Source organism: Rhyacophila brunnea, unplaced genomic scaffold (assembly GCF_057557595.1).
Source record: "Rhyacophila brunnea isolate RB1 unplaced genomic scaffold, BYU_Rbru_1.0 scaffold_13, whole genome shotgun sequence".
Taxonomy (NCBI): domain Eukaryota; kingdom Metazoa; phylum Arthropoda; class Insecta; order Trichoptera; family Rhyacophilidae; genus Rhyacophila; species Rhyacophila brunnea.
The window spans coordinates 11,355,527-11,374,685 of NW_028232785.1; the positions used below are offsets into that span (position 1 = coordinate 11,355,527).

The 19,159-nt window shown below is 35.9% G+C and overlaps 1 protein-coding gene across 11 annotated transcripts in view; it reads left to right on the forward strand.

Annotated features, from left to right (window-relative positions):
• Positions 1 to 13,141, forward strand: part of Mgat2 (alpha-1,6-mannosyl-glycoprotein 2-beta-N-acetylglucosaminyltransferase) — a 49,589-nt gene extending 36,448 nt beyond the window's left edge. For 6 of the 11 annotated variants that reach the window (XM_085941133.1, XM_085941134.1, XM_085941131.1 and 3 more), the window contains 4 exons: positions 2,885 to 2,977; positions 5,765 to 5,991; positions 7,652 to 7,825; positions 11,071 to 13,141. In XM_085941133.1, the coding sequence (XP_085797259.1) occupies positions 2,885 to 2,977; positions 5,765 to 5,991; positions 7,652 to 7,825; positions 11,071 to 11,161 (585 nt within the window). In that variant the 3' untranslated portion in view covers positions 11,162 to 13,141. The remainder of the gene's footprint in view (positions 1 to 2,884; positions 2,978 to 5,764; positions 5,992 to 7,651; positions 7,826 to 11,070) is intronic. The other 5 variants (XM_085941140.1, XM_085941141.1, XM_085941137.1 and 2 more) reach the window with 1 other exon arrangement.
• Positions 13,142 to 19,159: the final 6,018 nt, after the last annotated feature.

Below are 19,159 nucleotides of genomic sequence, written 5' to 3' on the forward strand. Positions count from 1 at the left end.
AAAACAATTAAGTATGACTGGCAAAGTGTGCCTTATGTATTTTTTTCAGTTCTCCAAAGCCTACCTCCATTATTATGGTTTGGCTTTTAGGCAGGGATCAATGGAATTTTATAAACTAATCAATATCATCTGCAATTTGTATTCTTAGTTCAATGAAAACAAATATGTATGACTGATAAAATTTAATATGCAGTTTTTTTGTCACCCAAGTCTACCTCCACCCTTCGCCACTGGTATGCGTTGGTGTGAAAACTGCTCGTAACTATTTTTTTTAATTATACGTCACTTGTACTCGTTTAATCCTCAGCATCTCAGTGATCGTAGATCAAGCGAAGTATCTAAAAGAAAATAAGTGTTGAACATTTAAGATATTGAACAAAACCTTCTATGCAGAAAACGGAACTTTTGTAATATTCGAAAGAGACTCTGATAATACGGTTACTATGGCATTGTGCCAACCAGTCCGGAGAGTCTTTGATGTGAAGCTTAATGTTGGATGGCTTGGCCCAGGATGCAAGAGCGATTTGAATCGTGGATTGGTGGAAAATTGTGGAGGATAGAGCAGACTGGGGAAGACGATTCGACGAGACCACGGTCCGCCCCGTGTTGTTGCGCCACAAGTGATGGTTATTGAAAATCTGTGTAATCGAAACGATTCGATAATTGCCCGGTAGATGGTACTGTCAATTTTTCACATAAAACATATTTTTAATTCCGAATGTAACTTCATACTTAAATTGAACTGTTATCGCGGTGATTTAAAATATACATGCTGTGGAACCTCGATTCTTCCTGCTTGTCCTGTTGCATTTTAGTGCATTTAATTCACCGTTTACGTTTTTATTTCCTGCAATTTGCGTTTGAAATATTCAAAATTCAATTAAAATCCAATTTAGTTAAACACATTCAATTCGATGCATGGCAATTATTGAAATGAATTCCAGACGCACGTGTGCGTTTCTATTTAAAGACATATCTCCAGTGCCTAAGTTCAAGTTATACAACGCGATCCAATGATTGTTTTGTTATCGAAAAACTGAAAGAATATGTCGACATAACATGTTCCTAACCAATTTGTATGATTTTATAATTAAAAATAAATTATTAGTCATCGCCACTGGTTTTTCGTCATTTTTTTTTTTAAATATCTCGCTTGGTCTATAGATGTGTGCATTATTTTTTGGATTTATTGTTTTGTTTATATGAGTCGTGTGGATTTATTTTGGTTTGCTTTGCGAGTTTTTTTTGGTTGCTTTGTTGAGCCGTTGGAGGATTTGTGCGATCTGGCGGCGCACGAGGGGTGGTGCCGTCAAATTTAAGTACCTCTGCTTTAAGGTTCGGCGTCTCGGCGCGGTAATGGTTCAGCGTAGCTTTGCATCGGGGAGAGCTTATTCCTCGTCAGAAACTAATGTCTAACTAAAGTAAAATTTCTAATACTTTACCTGTGCAGCTTGTTGGCTTACAAGACAGTGACATTTTAATAAGCTTGTCGAAAGTGTTACCATTTGTTATATTAATGTACGATATTTCCAAAACTTCAGATCTTTCGATACTTGCTTAATTTTTTACTTGGTAATAATGCTTTAACAATCTTTTAATTCATTACTTTGGTATATAAACGATACCCAATTAACCATTGTCGATTTGCCATTGGTGAGTGTGCATATTGTACTTGCCAAAAGGCGGAACCTGGAAAATGACCCAAATAGAAAAGTACAAAACTCAAATCAATTAGAATATAGTTATATGTTTCTTTGAGAGCGTTCTGAATCAAACGTCATAGCGCTGGTTGTATACATTTTATTTTACAAAATACTTCTCTACCCCTAGCCACAACACTGAGTCACTGTTAATGAAATTTCTCCTCACCTTCATGCTACGTCATTTTCCCATCTCGTTCCAGAATCTCTGTCTTCGGGTCATTTATGAAAAATGTCGTACACCACCATGTGACGTGGCTAAAATGTTACATTTTCATTCAGCCAACGTCAGTTGTGAACGCTCTAATGACGAGAGCTAGTCTGAACATTCTTCTTGAAATCTCTGAAGTCAGAGTGTTCTTCATGAAAGCATCTTTTTCGTAACTCGAATAACCTAATCAATCAGCACGAGATGTAAAATGTAATTGACGCAAAGACCTAAGTCCATATTTCCCTTAACTATTACAGAAAGCCTTTGACTTACTGTTTTAAGTCAGTCCTATATCAGTAACGCATGTCTAATGCAGCGTGTCTATCATTTGAAGACTATTTCTCACTCCTTTGTAAAATTAAAACGTTATTATGCATGTTGGCCATTATTGTGCCGTGCGTTTTACAGATTTGTTGATAATGATAGCACCGACTTCAGGTTAAAGCGACAATCATACAGCATTGCTGACTAATTTTCTCCGTTGTGCTGATTGACGTTTCTGTGTGTTTGTCAGAGCGTTAAGTAACACATTATGTTTTGCAAATGTCAACTAAATTACACGGATGGATGTGGTCAGGTTGAGTTTGTACGCGCAAGCCTGCTTACTATAATAATATTATAAAATATATAGTTGCCTAATTTATAATAAGTATATACATATGTATTTATTTATTTCTCATCTCTTGTAATATACTATTTCTGATTTCATTTTATGTAACACTTTAATTTTTATATTTCATTTATTGTAACACAAAATTATTACATTTCATTTTATTGTAACACGAATTTTAAATGACAATAATATTATGTAAACATACTACATACTGTAATATTATTGGGTACTACATTATAACACACGCTCTGGTTGTCTATGTCACGTGTTCCGTCTCTGTTCTGTGTGTTTCTCTGTCCGCCTGGCGCTTCTCCGCCCCTCTCGCGATCCGCCGTCTTCGCCACCTTCATCACGCCACAGAAGGGTCAAAAGACGGGCAGGACGCGCGGCGTGTCATACTCTCAAACCTGGGGGTACCACCTGCTACCGCACCTCTACGGATACTACCAAAAGGTACAGACGGTAGCCACTTTGGAGCTTGTCGAGCGCAGTTTTAAGATTGCGGATGAACGCGGGCCGAACGTTTGAAATTTGCTACGCCGGTTAATGTCGAAGGTTTATTTAGATGAACAATCAACGTTCGGCTCGCGTCTATTTGCGGTAGATATTGTGGGATTATTGTAAATGTGTTTTGTTTTGTTTGGTGATGTTTTTGTTTGGTTTCTGTTGTCGTCGTCTGTTTTAAATTAACAACATCATTTCATCGAGTAAAATTGTTTAACAATTCACCTAATTCTAAAATTTTAAACAACTCACTGACGGCCTTTTCTATTTCCGACCATGTCCGATCCTAATAAGATCATGTGGGCCTCCACTGAGTGGAGGTTTGTATTAACAGATTTAGTTTTTACGAGAAATGGATGTCAGCCACTTGCTCAATCTATCAGGTCCATACACTGACTCATACACTTATTGAAAAACAATGTGTACTTGCCAGACCCCGGATTCGAACCTGGGACCCACGACGCTATAGGCCGACACTTAGCCGTGTTACCATGGTTGCTATTTAGCAGTTTTTAATCGGGGGCGCCTAGAACAATAGAGTTCAGTGCAGAGCGGGCATTTTTATCTGAAAAAATATAGTACTCCCATAAAATCGACACAACTTCTTAACCTTCCCTTTACGATGCTAATAAATTCTGTCCATTCCTGTGATGTCACCTTGGGTTACCATACGAGAACGACAATATTACAGTAAGTGTAAGGGAAATGCCTATTTTTGCAACACAGATACATACGTCTAATAATTTCATCTATTTGTTTTATCTATGAGATTATCAAATTTAATTATAATCATATGATTATTTCTATAAATTCTCACAGCTCACAAAAATGTCAGTCATAATACTTGATCGCACCGTTTACTTCCATATTTCTTTCTCATAATTAAGTAGGTGTGGCTCTCTTTGTCGCATATAATCGCAATATATTTCTTTTGTTCGTAATGGAATGCGACTCTCTGTTTGCAATGTACATTTATGATTTACGACAGGTAAATGATAATGCTATCGATTTTGATAATAATAACATCTTAACTAGAAATAATATCGATAATTTTAGGAATAGTCAAAATATGAACATGACGAAGTGCATATTAACTGAAATATTTGCAGTTTAGTAGACTTGGTAACTTAAGGTGACATTACAGTGACGGGACTGTTAACCGATATATATTTTCAAGAGAATCAACACTGACATTTATTCTCTTAAAAGGTAACAAAAATTACCGGATTTCTTAATAATTATACTATTATATTTCTAAACTAAATAATATGAATGCGAATATATGCGTAATATTATCGTTAGCGATTTAGCAAATGGGCTCTGTGAATTATTGTGTTAAAAAAATAATTCTATGTTAAATAGTAAACATGCAAAGTCCTACACTTTTAGATCCACTGGATGTTTGAACTCTGAACCTGCGGCGCGTGTGACAGCTATATCGAGGAAATCATTATATAAAAATAAAACTCGAGATTCAATTAACACAATATTTATTGTTTATTATTATCAGTACCTATGTATATTCTTTATCGTAATTTATTATTATAAATATAATATATGTGTATGAATCATACAATATTCTATTATAGGTAAACAATTCATATTTATACAATACTGAATATATTTTTAAGATTTTGGAATGCAAGATTATTAATTATTACAGAAAATACATCTCGAAAACCACTCGGTCCAACTTTTTTTTATCCGGTTCTATGCTTTCAGCGAGTTATCTCACTCTATGAGGCCGTGATCGACAGGCCGCACATACAAATTTCACGAGTTATCTCATCTGACTTTAAACTCAAATTACTAGCAACTGTCGATTGATTTGCATAATCTAAAAAATTAAACACACAGTGACATCTATTTGAATAAGTATGAAATACTTAAGCAAGCCCCAAAATTATCGGTATTACAGCGATTGTAGTAAGAGCTTCGCTCTACATTCAACGTGTGTCGTTAAAAATCTGTCATATACTGCCACAGTAATATCGTGAGGCATAGAAAAAGTTAAATCACTGTGGTTTGGTATTATGCTCCGATGTGCACATCCGTATTTTTATCTGTCTTGTTTCTACCTATATGCCTGGTCGCACGTTGAAAATCGTCTCGACTGCGATAATGGTCCTTATTCAAAACCGGACGCAATGTTGCAGCTATCTTCCATGCTGGGGCTAGCCGAAAAGAATGAATACGCAGCTTCCAATACGCCGATGTGACATTTTGCTATTATACCAGCGCCCCATGAAATTACGTTACGTGTGTTTTGTGAATGACAACAAAATCACATCGACAAATTCGACAGTTGCAGTCGATATGAGTTTCCATGTGCGACCGGGCTAATGTGGTTACAAAAGTCAATATATATATGATTGCATTGTTATACTGACGTAAAGCAATAATATTTAGATGAACAATCCCCAAAAAACCCAAATAAAAGTGCATCATACGTACAGCATATAACAATAAGATTGATTTATAGCAAGCTTCATACTTGTGCTTTGAGATTTAATTGCCATGGCGGCACCAAAATCAAAACACCTGGCATTAGTGTTGCAAGTGTTTTTTTATTTAATGGATTATCGCAGCCGACCAATACAAAGATAAATACAGTTTGGTGTATCACAAGGTTACCGTCTGTCCCCATATTCATTTAATTGTCTTGCATATTATACACAGCAGTCGTGCCGATTGCAAGAGCAATGTGCACATATAATACGTCACTTGAATAAACAGGTGGAAGTTTGCCCATGGCAATCGAGCCGCCACAACATGGGGATGGCGATACGCAGGTCGACGTGGCGCCTTCTGGCGTCGTGCGCCGCCGCCTTCTGCCACTACGACGACTACAACTGGGACTGGTCGCTGCAGAGAGTGGCGCAGGAGTGCCTGGCGCCCCGCCACGGCGTCAGACTGAGAGCACTCGTGTCCCGGGGGCCCAGGGTATTCCACATAGGAGAATGGTGAGATTTATTCCTATATATAATCAAATATTAGCATATACAGACAACATTGACGTAGGCCTAAACGAGGAAGAAGTATTTGTGGACATTGAGGGAAAATGAGAAAACCGAATAATATAATATCGTCACTGTTCTGGCAGAAGACACTAATTCGAAAAAATTACATATTGTGTTAGTTATACCAAAATGTTCTTTATTTCAAACTTTACCGTCTGGAAACCTTCTTAATAAATAAACAGTCTTTATTTTAAAGTCATCCTTTTAACGATTATTTAATAAACTCACATGATAGACCATTTCAAACATTTTAACAACTTCAAAGTCAAATTACTCAAAACTAGTATTCTCCAGTTAGTGTGTTCTGCCAGAACAGAGACGATATGATAGTATCCAGAAGGCCGGACAGACCTTGTGATTCTCTCAGGACGCACAACACCGAAATTAAGAGAAGAGTTGTGCTAGGTAACAATAATGATCTGTTGGGTCTAATGAAGGTGTTATGTTATAAGGCATTGAACCGACACTTCAAACGCACCTTGTACAAAACACTAATAAGACCAGTTGTCATCTATGTATCGGAAACCTGGTACATGACCAAAAACATGTCGGGTTCATTTGAACAGAGCGTGCTGTACAGTATATATGGTCACATCAATGACACAGCCGGGGTGGAGATACAATAACGAGCTTTGTACAAGAGTCCGCACATTGTACAGACATTAAATTGGGGCGTCTTAGATAGCTGGGCTGTGTACACAGTATGAACAAGTCACGCATGATAAAAAAACTCACATTCGAGTACAGGCTGGAGGGATAGTGTCGGGATGAATTTAAAGATACACATAGGATTGTAGTATCAGGACGAAGAACAATTTTCAATCTTTGGTAAATTAATGATAACTGCAAAATTGGTAATTTTAATATTAGTATGAAGTTTTGTGGTAAAGTGTAATGACTTCACCTGTTTACTCAGTCACTCGGACAGTGGCCTTTTTCTTACAGTTTTATCATCAAATGAAACATCGGGCGCAGGCTGTTCACAACGTGTACCGTCTCCCCCGGTTCCTTTTGATTACTCAATAAAAATTTCCAATGACATTATCTTCAAATATCTGTAAAGAATTAGGGCAGGCATTCCCAACAGTGTGCTTGCGGGTGCAGCTGCGCTTTCAAGCTCTTTTACCTGCACGTCCACGGACTCATTTGTGCATTATTTTCAACAATGAGCATAGAAAATTGAAATACATATCGCTACTAATTGATGCGAATCTAAATGACTGTTTAGATACCATGTCCGATCCTAATAAGATCATATGATCTTATCCATATTATAGGCCTTCCACAGAGTGAAGGTTTGTATTAACAGATTTTTGTTTTTTATGAGATATGGATGTTAGCCACTTGCTCAACGTATTAGGTCCATACTCTGACTTCGAACACAAATTGAAAAACAATATGTGTTTTTGCCAGACCCAGGATTCGAACCTGGGACCCACGACGTTATAGACCAACGCTTAAGCCGCGCGACCATCGTGGGCGGTTTAAGAATGGAAATACCCATATACATTCATTCCTAACCACTCGAAATTTATTGATTGAAGAAATATACCAAAAATATCCTACAAATTAAAATATCTTTCTGTTTTCTTAAATTTGCCAGCGGTGTGCATCACAAGAAGGCGAACTGCGACAGCAACGCGGTGATTAGCAAGGTGCAGAAGGTGGTGAGGGGCGCCAAGCAGTTTCTCTTCCCCGCCGGCCTCACACTGCAGGTGGCCGCGGCCCCCAAGAAGCCCAAACTCAGGAAGGGCAACGGCGGCTGGGGGGATACCAGGTGATGACCGTCGCGCATTCTCTGCATTTTTACATTACATTTATATCACCGGCTCCACAGTGCTTGGGTTGTGTTAACAGATTTTTATTTTTACGAGAAATTGATGCTAGGCATGCTCTTAACACATTTTGCGCGGGCCTCAGTACAAAGGCACAGGTACACGCAGCGGGCGAAAACCAGCGGAAATTGAAATAAAATCGAATTTTACAAAAATCGCTCTATCTTTCAAACTATCAGTTATTTTTTAATGAAATATGGAATTCACACTCACCATATATTGCTCCTCAGTGCTGTGTTTCTTTTTAGAACAAATTGTTTAAAATAACATAAGTACATGGTGCTAATCACATATTTACAGGAAGGTTTCGTAAAAAATATTCCATTCACTATAAATAAATTCCCGCACAAAAATTATTATTCTAATATTTGGATAAAGTATGATATTTATGAAAACACTCACCCCTGTGTAGGGGGACGACACAAAATGTACACATATAACTAGTCAAACTTTTCTTTTTGTGCAGTCTGTCTTTGTGGGTATTTTTTTTTACCATCTGTAACAATTTTTATCATTCGATGCTTCTTCATATCGAGTGATAACCTACCAGGGTGATCACTTTTACCCACTCTTCTTGGTAATCGTGATGTAGATGGCCCCGCTTCTTCCAAAATTGCGTCGGTTTCAACGATATGGTCGGCTATCCAAAATTTGCTTATACTACGCAAAAACTGTTTGTAAGTTAGCCTTTTGGTCGGATTTAATACTTTATAAACTTTAAAAGAATTAAAAAAAGCACAATTTAACAAATACATGACAACTCTCTTTGTCCATTTTTTTGTTCTTCGTATGGTCGAGTAGTAAGAGAGATACTGATCCGCACGGTCAACCCCTTTCATATATTTATTATATTCTATAACACATAGCGGTTTCCAAATGTGTAGTCTCGTATTCCAATCGATGTTGTGACTCTCTAAAATGGTAGATGGATGTATTGTTGAAATCATTTGAACATCTCTCTTTGATTTCCAGAGTTGTAACAATATATCCTTTCGCCGACGGAACATACTCTGTCCTGCACTAAGATTGACGTGTTTAAAACATTCTGGGAAGCCTCGGTTTATTCGCATTGTTCCACACGTCCTAATTTTATTTTCTAAAAGTGCTTCACTGGTTTTTACACTATTATAATAATTATCCATATAGACATGATGCCACAAATTTAAATACGGACCAAGAAGCAATTGGATGGTGTCTAATAGTGGTCTTCCTTGCCCACTGTAAATGATCAGATTACAGATGTATCCCGTAGTGGCTTCACTGACCATGCGCACCAGGATACCGTATTTTATTATCTTAGATGCATTATAGACCTTAAATACAAGTCTTCCCCGCCATGGTATAATACCTTCATCTAAAGAAAGTTCCCTTTGAGGCTTATAAACCGAAGAAAACCTCAGTATTAGGTATGTCATAATTGGCCTAATCTTTTCGAGGCGATCGCTGGAATCCGTAATGATATCGTTATTTGAAAAGTGCCACGATTGCCAAATTTGTCTAAAACGATCACGACTCATTGTTTTAGAATATATTGGTGTTTCTATACTCGGATCAGTAGACCAATAATCATCTCTTGTGTCTTTTCGAACTTGTCCCATAAGCAAAATTAGTCCGAGGAATTTTTTCATCTCACCAAGATTTACAGGCTTCCATTTGATAGATTTCTTCATTTTCTTGATTCGGGATTCATTTTGTGTGCGGTATCGATTGCTTTCTTCTACCATCATGCTAAGTAAATCATCTCCAATAAGTAAACTAACTATATCCATCACATTTTCAGAATTGTTTGGTGCTACGCAAACACCAACGTTACCTAAAGATGGTTCAATATGCGGTGGGTTGTCTATTTCAGACCATTCCATGACTTCCTCTTCCTCCACTTCACTGTCTTCAGAATCACTGATTTGTAACGGTATCACTGGTACCCTTCTCGTGCGAGGGAACTCTTCACTATCGCTGTCGCTATCACTGTCGCTGCCTAATTCTGGAAAATCTTCACCAGAATAGGCAGACAAATTATCGGCAAATATTTCGTCATCGCTTTCATAATTGTCTGAAGCCATTTTTTAAAGATTAAATAAAATATCGATTACTTAAATATATTTCACTTGTAAAAACACACCCGTTCTATAGCGCCGTATTTCAAGACTGAAAATTCAATACTGATATTCAATATAGATCGTAGTAGATTACAGACATCTAAATAACATTGGTTTCCACTCATGTTATAATTTATTGCTCCGCTCGCATACCAGCGTTATCGCACCGCACAATATCACTTACAACAAGTGCGAAGAATGCATTCCATCGATCACAAATTGTCGTCTTTTCACTCGCTCGCAAAGGCTAATATATAGTGTGAAAAGGAGGCATAGTATTTATCACACATCATAAAAATATAATTATAATCGCATTCACAGTACAGCGGACAAACCATGTTTAAAGAATACATCGATATTTCACAAAATGTTGTCTTCCTGCTCACCCATCAAAAAATAAACAAGTGTAAAAAGAAGACGCATATAGTTTTAGCATTCTTATCGTCTACAGAAATATAGTTCGCTGATTTATTGACTCTAAACAAATTTCCTTATTACGCACAAGCTCTCATATGGGCTGCGCAAGAGTGTGTGTGTAAGTAAATGAATCGACGGTAAATTTTTTTTTTTTGTAAATGTGAGTGTAGTTTGAAACATTTTCAAGCCGTTGACATAAAATATTCGTATGGAATAATCGGGTAGAAATACCTTTCCCGCACTTCAAGTGGAGCCGGCGTAAAAGGTATTTCTACCCGTCCCGCCGTCGAACACCGGTACGGCGCGCGGGTAGAAATACCCTTCCCGCTCAAAATGTGTTAAGAATGGCCTCGGTAACTGTTTTGTTTACTGTAGCGACCCCTGAGAAAATACCTTTTGACCCTGTAAGGGGTTGCGCCCCATGGCTTGGGGACCTGCATAGTAATGCAATAGTAATACATTGTATTAAAACGGCGTTGATGGTTCTATCAATCTGAAATTTCATAATATATAAAACCTAATCTAACCTAATTGTGAATGTAATATCTAACGTAACTTAATTTAACATTGTAAAATGAAAACGTACATTCGACAGAATATTGCTTTTATTTATGTTATAGCTAAAGATGTGCGGACTCTATTGAAGGTAATATTTTAATTTTAATTTTCAGAGACCACGAGTTGTGTTTGAACATAACACGAGAGGCGCAAACGTCAAGAGAGAGAAGATTACAGTACCTCCTAGAGAACAGTATTTACTAGATAGACATTTTATATTACATAATATAACGACGACGTAATGTTAACGCGAAGAAATTGTAATAGTAAAACTGGCGTGTCATATTATTGTCACACGACGATTGTTCTATCGATGGTTAACTGCTTATTTACACGTCTTAGTATACCTCGTTATTGCAAACGCCCGTAATTCGAAATTTGTCATAATTCGAATTTTCAATCACACCAAAATTATTTGAATAGTTAATTTTGCCGATAGGTTTATATGTCAAACAAAAGTCTGACGAGTCCGGCCATTGTCGCGTTGAATCTTCAATTTCAAATTATGAATTATCAGTAAATTACAAATTACGATTGTTGTTTTGTTTTTAATTTTTAATTTTTGGATTATGGACATTGTATTTTAAATATTGTACTACGTTTTGAGGTGTGCTGTATGTCTGCCTTGTTACGAATTAATTTTACAATAATTATTGGATCGCGTTGTGTATTTATAGACCAAAATAGATATAATTAATATTAAAGATTTGCCATTTCAATCACTGCAATAGGTGTTAATTGAAAACTGTCAAAGTAAAAAAGTAACGCAGTCCAATTCTGAATTAATTCAATAATTCGTAACGTGGTAGTGTTATAGTATTGTATTTTTTAATGACGCTAGTGAAAAAAGTAAAATTATGAATTATGTAAGAATATACTATATTGTTGTAAATAAAATTGTAATAATGCATAGGCAGTGACGTTTGTGTGTGTATATTTGGACGCGCGTACGATGTGTTTGTTAAAGTTATCGCTTTTGCGCGTAATATTAATCAGGTTGTAATTTTATTTTTATTTCTTTTACAATTGACTTTTTGACGTACCAACTGAGGTGATGCAAAATTGAATTTTGCGCGGTCAACAGCGAACCATAGACAATTATCGGAAGTGAAAAATCAAAGAGAATAATTGCTCATTAGCTTATACTTAAACAAATAAAAAAAATGTGAACGTATGGATGAATCGGGTCGCTTTATGCATTTGGAAATAATTGAAATTTTAAAACTAACTGATACCATTTGCAATTTGTATTATTAGTTCAATAAAAATAAATAAGAACATCTGACAATGTTTGGTGTGCACCTAAGGCGAACAGTGGAGGTAGGCTGTTAAGATCTGACATTAATAGTGCACACTAAAGTTTGTCAGTCAAACGTATATGTTTTCATTAAATTGATTAGTGTAATATGTTAGTTTTTAAAATTCAATTAAACCTTGCCTAATCCAAGCTACAGTAGATAATATCTAGAAATCTAAAATATCTAAAATTATGCCATTATGCCATTAAACAATACACAATTTTAGATATTTTATAGATAGACAAATATTTTTTGACTATTATCTATTTTGACTTGGTTTACGCAAAACTAACCAGCACCATCTGCAATTTATATTTTTAGTTCAATGAAAACAAATAAATACGTAAGACTGACAGAGTTTAGTGTGTCTATTTATGTCGGTTCTTAACAGCCTACCTCTACCCTTCGCCACTGGTGTCTAGTATGTCTCATGTAAACGGTTCCCATTGAACTGCGAGGCTCAGTTACCCTATTGTAGCAACAAGGTGAATATAATATTATGAACACAATTTTTAAAAAATTAAATTCAGTTTGTCTTGCAAATACAAATGCATAACGCACTCGAACCGTGTAATATAATATTTATATTTATATTATTATTGTAAATGGCCAACTATAGTTAAAAAAAAAATGTAATTTTAAGTGTTTTTTTTATATACTTTATTTTTTAATAATTTTCAAGTATTTTTTTTTGTGTATTTTTACGAAAGTTGTAAATATTGAGTATTATTTTTTTAATTCGTTTTTTTTAATGTATTTATTATTTTTGATCATTTTGTTATTTATATTAAATAGGGCGTGCCTTTAAAGTACGATTCACAACGCCGTTCTGACGAAAGGAGGAAAAGAAATGTGTATCTATGGTAAATTAAAAAAAAATGCAGTACCTAACCTAACCTCAATTTAATCAAGATATTGGATATCAATTGTAAATATCTTTTTTGTATTATATTTTAAATCATCGAAAGCATTGGTACCTACGTAAATAAATATGTATAGTAATATACTGCATCTATTTAAAGTCATTCTGATTTTGTTAATTGACGGGGAACCTTGTCACATTGGAAGGCTGTCATTAAGTTATCTGTAGCCCGATAAGACGGCTTCAGATACCCTGGAAAATATGTAATATGCATCAGTTTTGTAAAAAAAAAAACAACGATCGAATGACCCGACTATTGGATGATAGACACCTGGGCGCTGCACAGATTATGAAATGTGAAATTGAACAAAGCTTTAAAAGTCAACCAAACGATACATAAGATTGCGCATTATACTGTCCTACAAGAAGAACTAGGCGATAACCGGAAGTCGCTGTAATCGAAGTGCGATTAACTAAATAGGAGGGGCTTGTTAGTTTATAGTTTTAACACGTAGACAAGATCTTGTTCGGCAATAGTGTTGAAGGTTTTTGTCATGCGCTGTTTCTAACGATTAGTGCGCAATCTCGATACGGTTCGAACACTGTCGACAACAACCGTAAACCTGTCTTTATTGTAGTTAGATTCATTATATTATGGGGTTGCTGCCAAAAGTTGGTAAGTTGATAATTTATTTATTTGGAGTGAAGCTCTTCTATGCCTGACAATATTGCTATGACAGTATCTGACAGGCCGCAGATTTTTAACGACACATGTTGAATGTAGAACGTAGCTCTTACTAAAATCGCTGTAATATTGATAATTTATGGCTTAGTATTTCATAATTATTCAAACAGATGTCACTGTGTGTTTAATTTTTTAGATTGTTGCAAATCAATCGACAGTGGCTAGTAATTTGAGTTTAAAGTCGGACGAGATAACTCACGAAATTTATACGTGCGGCCTTTCGATCACGGCCTCATAGAGTGAGAAAACTCGCTGAAGGCATAGAACCGGTTAACAATGGATTATGTGTCTATATATAAACGTGTATGCTAGGTCATCCGATATATAGAACATGCACATAAAGCACAAAGAATTATGCATTATGACTGATATTAGAGGGCATGTCAAACTTCAAATAATTGTATAACATGATTTTGAGACTTACCAACTTTTGGCATTGACCCCACTTGCTTGTCTACTTCTCCGTTAAAATTGTAACGTATATGTACTCTTTTCACGCATTTCATTCATCTTTGCGGCGCCAGTCAATGGCGCTGAATCATCTATTTTATTAATTTGAAAAATGCAAAATTTTGATGGATTCATTGGACTGGCCTGTGAGACACAGGTTCCTCATGCCCAGGTTATAATAATATGAGTGAAATCCAAGATGGTCGCCGTTTGACAGCTTAAAATTGTGAATCGGCCGAAACTCGCCAAAGACAATATAAACTGACAAATGAAGAGAGTTTAACTGGCTAACTTAATTCAAACGAAACAGAGAATCATCTTATCGATCGAAAAAACCATCCATCAATTTGACTAGATCTGCAACAGCGTACTGGTGACTATTATAAATAAATACGGCCATCTTGAATTTCAATATATAATATTTTTTAGATATGCCCTTGTATACCCCGATAGAGTTAGCTTAACATACAGTTATTCAAATGCCATAGTAAAAAAGTTCACATTGTATTTTTTGAGTAGGTACTTTTTAATTTAAGACAATATCGAAACACGCACACGTAGAGAATGAGTTGATATCTTTATTTAAGAATATATATTATGTACACTGGCAACACTGGGGTATGCATTTTACATTGGGTTTGTTCCTTCAGGAAATCGGAAAATATTTCGCACACTCAGCTTGGCGCCCAACGTGGGGCTCTTTCAAAATTGCAAACTAATTAACCTATAAAAAAATAAAGATTGTATATTAAAAAATGGTTTTGGGTGAGAAAGAAGGTCACTTCTCACATCATGGTGGTAAAAAAATCAGAAAACTGACAAATATAAAAGTAATTTTTAAATGAATCTAATTTAGATGGGGGATAAAATAAAGGCGATGTCACTGGGAAGGGGCATTAAAAATGCAGAAATCGTTCTTTGACGTCATTTACCGAAGACCTTTAGCTACTTTTGATTGTGTCAATATTCTGAGTCTTCGGAAAACGGTATAAGTCGTTTGGTCAACGGGAACAGAATCCAATTAAATATATTTTTGCCAAATAGCGTCGATACTGGCCGGAACAAACCCATTGTATTGTTACTTATCGCCATGCCATTTTGTGAAATCGTATCGTTATAACCGTTGATCTAATAGTGATTATTATACATAGATCAAACGTCGTTTATTACTCGAAATTTAAAAAAAAAATGTTTACGTCTGTCATGTGATCGTTTAATTGAAATAATTCTCTGTTCTTGTTTAGTTCACGCCATTAATAAAAAGCACGGTTTTGAGCTAAACTGGTGGTTGGACTGTATTTAAAGATGCGTCCCCGATGCTCAGGAAATGGAAGGGGCATGTGGCAAACGGCGCAGACTTCATACGTATCTCAGGAATAGGCCTTGCTATTTCTTCATAGTGGCCGACGCGCACAGTGCTGTATGCTGCGTGAAAATGTGATTTTAAATTCCTTATTTGGTTGTGACGAAACGTATTTATCTCTGTCTAATAGATCAACGGACTTAACGATCGTAAAAATAACAGTTACCGTATAATGTGACCATAGAAAGAGTATTATATTATATATTTTTTATTAATAATTGAATTATTTAGTTAAATTTTTAATGTTGTTTTAATGAATTATTATCACTTGTCTGCCATATTTTGTAATATTTTTTTATATTTGTTTATGTAATTTTTTAATTAATTATTTTTTTTATTGATATTATTTTACTGACAACAATTGAGCTTAAAAAGGTTACATGTAAATTGTACGTAAAACATTTCACCGTGGCACAGTTCACCGTGAGCTTTCTATGTAAAAGAGATGACCCTATACTATACGGTCTCCAATTTTATTAGATTCAATGTAAACATTGGCAAAATTCAAGAATGAAAACCTAACCTAACCTAACCTAACCTGGCAAATAACCCAGTAAGATATCGGCTATTTTCAAAATTTGTTTGCTGCTAGCTTCCTGTAAAGTGTAAACCTACAAGAATCGTGTTTTATTAAGACATGAATTTTATGTCAGTACTATACGAACCCAAAGAGGTAGGACGGTCTTTAATATACAGCCATATATTTCTGATACAACATTTCACGGTGAAGTGTGATACGGCGAACTGCATACGTACAGATTTCCGGACACGGCTTAGAAAACAGCATCGCTACAAGCAGGTATCGCATAGTGTAAATAATTTTGAGGTGAGACCTTTTTCCACGGTGGCGTATGATAGCATTTGTTACGAAAATCTATTTATTATGCATCTGTATATCAGGTGATATTCATAAAATCGATTACCGGACGAGTTCTTCTTTCTCCGTACATGTTTGATGCGTGATCGCAGCATATGGACACACATCATGTGTGGAGAACTAGAAAGTTCTAAGTGTTCATTTTTCTAGAAATAAAAGTAACAATGAGGCTGTTTAAAATACAACTTCACTGTGAGGTTTGTTTTGTCGAAAATAAACAGAACCTTGTAGTATTAGACTCGCGACATCGCTTGCCAGTTTTGGACTTCTAAGATCTTTAAATCCAATTTCACACTATTCCTTCTTCGTCTTCGATTTCCCAAATGTAAGATTCTTTGTCATGTGTGACTTATCCATTCCGTGTGCATGACCCGGCCATATAAAGTTGCCCAATTTGATGGACTGTGCGATGTGCGGGCTATTCTATATCCGACACATACGTAACGATTGATTTTATTAGTGTTATATTATACAAGATGCATTTTAAATGTCAGTTCAATGCCTTGGAACGTAGCCCCTTATTAGACCGAAGCGACATTTGTTGCCCAGCACAAGTTTTCTCTAGACTACTCTCACTGTTAACCGATTTACCGCGGAGCATTTAATTACTTTTTAATTACCACATTTAAATAACACAACAGCTGTGGCGTTCGCGCTGTAAGGATTAATGGACGTTCCCAGATATTCCCAAGTAATACGGAAAAAATAGCAAGCCACATTGAGACTGTTGATACATCTGTAATACAGATCCAACATTACTTTTTCATCTTAAATGTTATGAGAGTAGGGTTCTCTTAATTTTTGTCTAAGTCATCCACTTTAAAGTACCGAGTATCAGTCAAGTGTTTGGTTAAAAATCTCATATTACAGTTGCTTTAAGCCTTCGTAATGTGCCAAGACTGTACAGGAAAGCAGTTCAGAATGCGAGCGTTGAGATAATGATGAAGGCATTTGGGGCCAGACATTCTGCATTGTATTGAATGGTGCTATTTGTTCGGGAAATATTTAATTAAGTGAAAATGTTGATTTTGGATTGAAGTCTTAGAAAGCTAATGGCCGTTACGTCAGGCGAATTATCTCAGTATCTTGAAAACACTCATTCTATAAATGCTTGATGCAGCATAATTCTGTGGTGTTTGAGTGAAGCTATACAATTTCTGTTACACTTATAGACCCCAGAGTAAATTTGACACCACAATTTTGGAATACAAACAATTCGTATGTAAAATATTTTTGCATTTATCAATTGGAATAATTTATGAATAATAGCAACGCTCACTATGGTTTTTGGTAAAATTCGAAGCAGCCAATCGGTAGTAGAGTCTCCGTCACGTAACCTTGCCATTTTGAATAGATTTTTTTGAATGAAAACGTCAATAAACCAATCGAGTGCTTGAATTTACTAATACAATTATACGGCGTACGTGTGTAAACCAATCGAGTGCCCGGCTTTTACTAATACATTTATATGGTTGCAATGGTGTACAAGGCACCCCGTCCGCAGTCACTGTACTAATGTATCCGGCGAGAACGCTTGAATGTTGTTTATTTTTTAAAAGTACTCTCTGGCGAAGATAAAATTTTCAATTTTAGGGCCACTGCGCATGGTGACGACTATCTACAGATGTTGAGATGCACAGTGATTCCCACTGACTGGCCGTTTGTGGCCTATTGTGTCGCGTCGCTACGTTCAGCCATTGCCATGGGCGGTGACTCTTGTTCGGAACAATTAGGTATCCAGAATTTGTCCTGAGCCAAAGCTGGACTGACGAGTCAAAGTTGTCTGAATTTATTTCTGTTTTTTTTATTTGATATATTATGATTATAAGCTATATCCATTGTAACAGTACACAATACGTACATATTATTGTTTCATACAGATTTGTATGTTGGAATGTATCATGTAAAATAATCCAACAGTTTTGATGTACAATGAAAAGGATTTTTGAATATCCGGATTTCTTTTTGATCATCAGTCAATAATTCGTCCGGATAATCGAGGTTCTTCCGTATTGACTTGTTTCTTTTAACATTCAATGGGGGACTGCGATGATTGGTTAGCGCAGCCATGTGCTAGTGATTAAAGAGTCTTTGTTAGGATCTCGTACGCTGGGCGAAATTCAAGTGGTGATTCTTCAACTGATTTAGTACAGAAAACTCCTCGTAAAGAAGTCTGCCTCCCGCATAGCGTGGTTATGATTAATTGTGTTACTGTCAATTCTTGGCAGAGAGACATAACCTATATAAATTTTAATAAACCGGTTCAAAATGTCCATTTAAATTGACGATATCGGCCCTGATTATTATTAAAATTGTGTACTGGATGAAGGTCTTCCTCAGGTCCGTCCACTCTTTTCGCTCCTCAGCTCTTCATTGCCACGTATTTGGAACACCTCAGTAATGTACCTATTAGATTTATTTTATACCAAACCCCTTTCAATTTACCTGTTAAGCTATCGATGCAATCACTAATCAAAACTAAATGAAACTGACTTTAAAATTCCATTCAATTGGTGACAATATTTTTTACTTATCTTGACTACGAGATTTAGAGTCAATTATTTTTTATTCAGTGAATAATACACTGTATTTATTAAGAATGTAGCA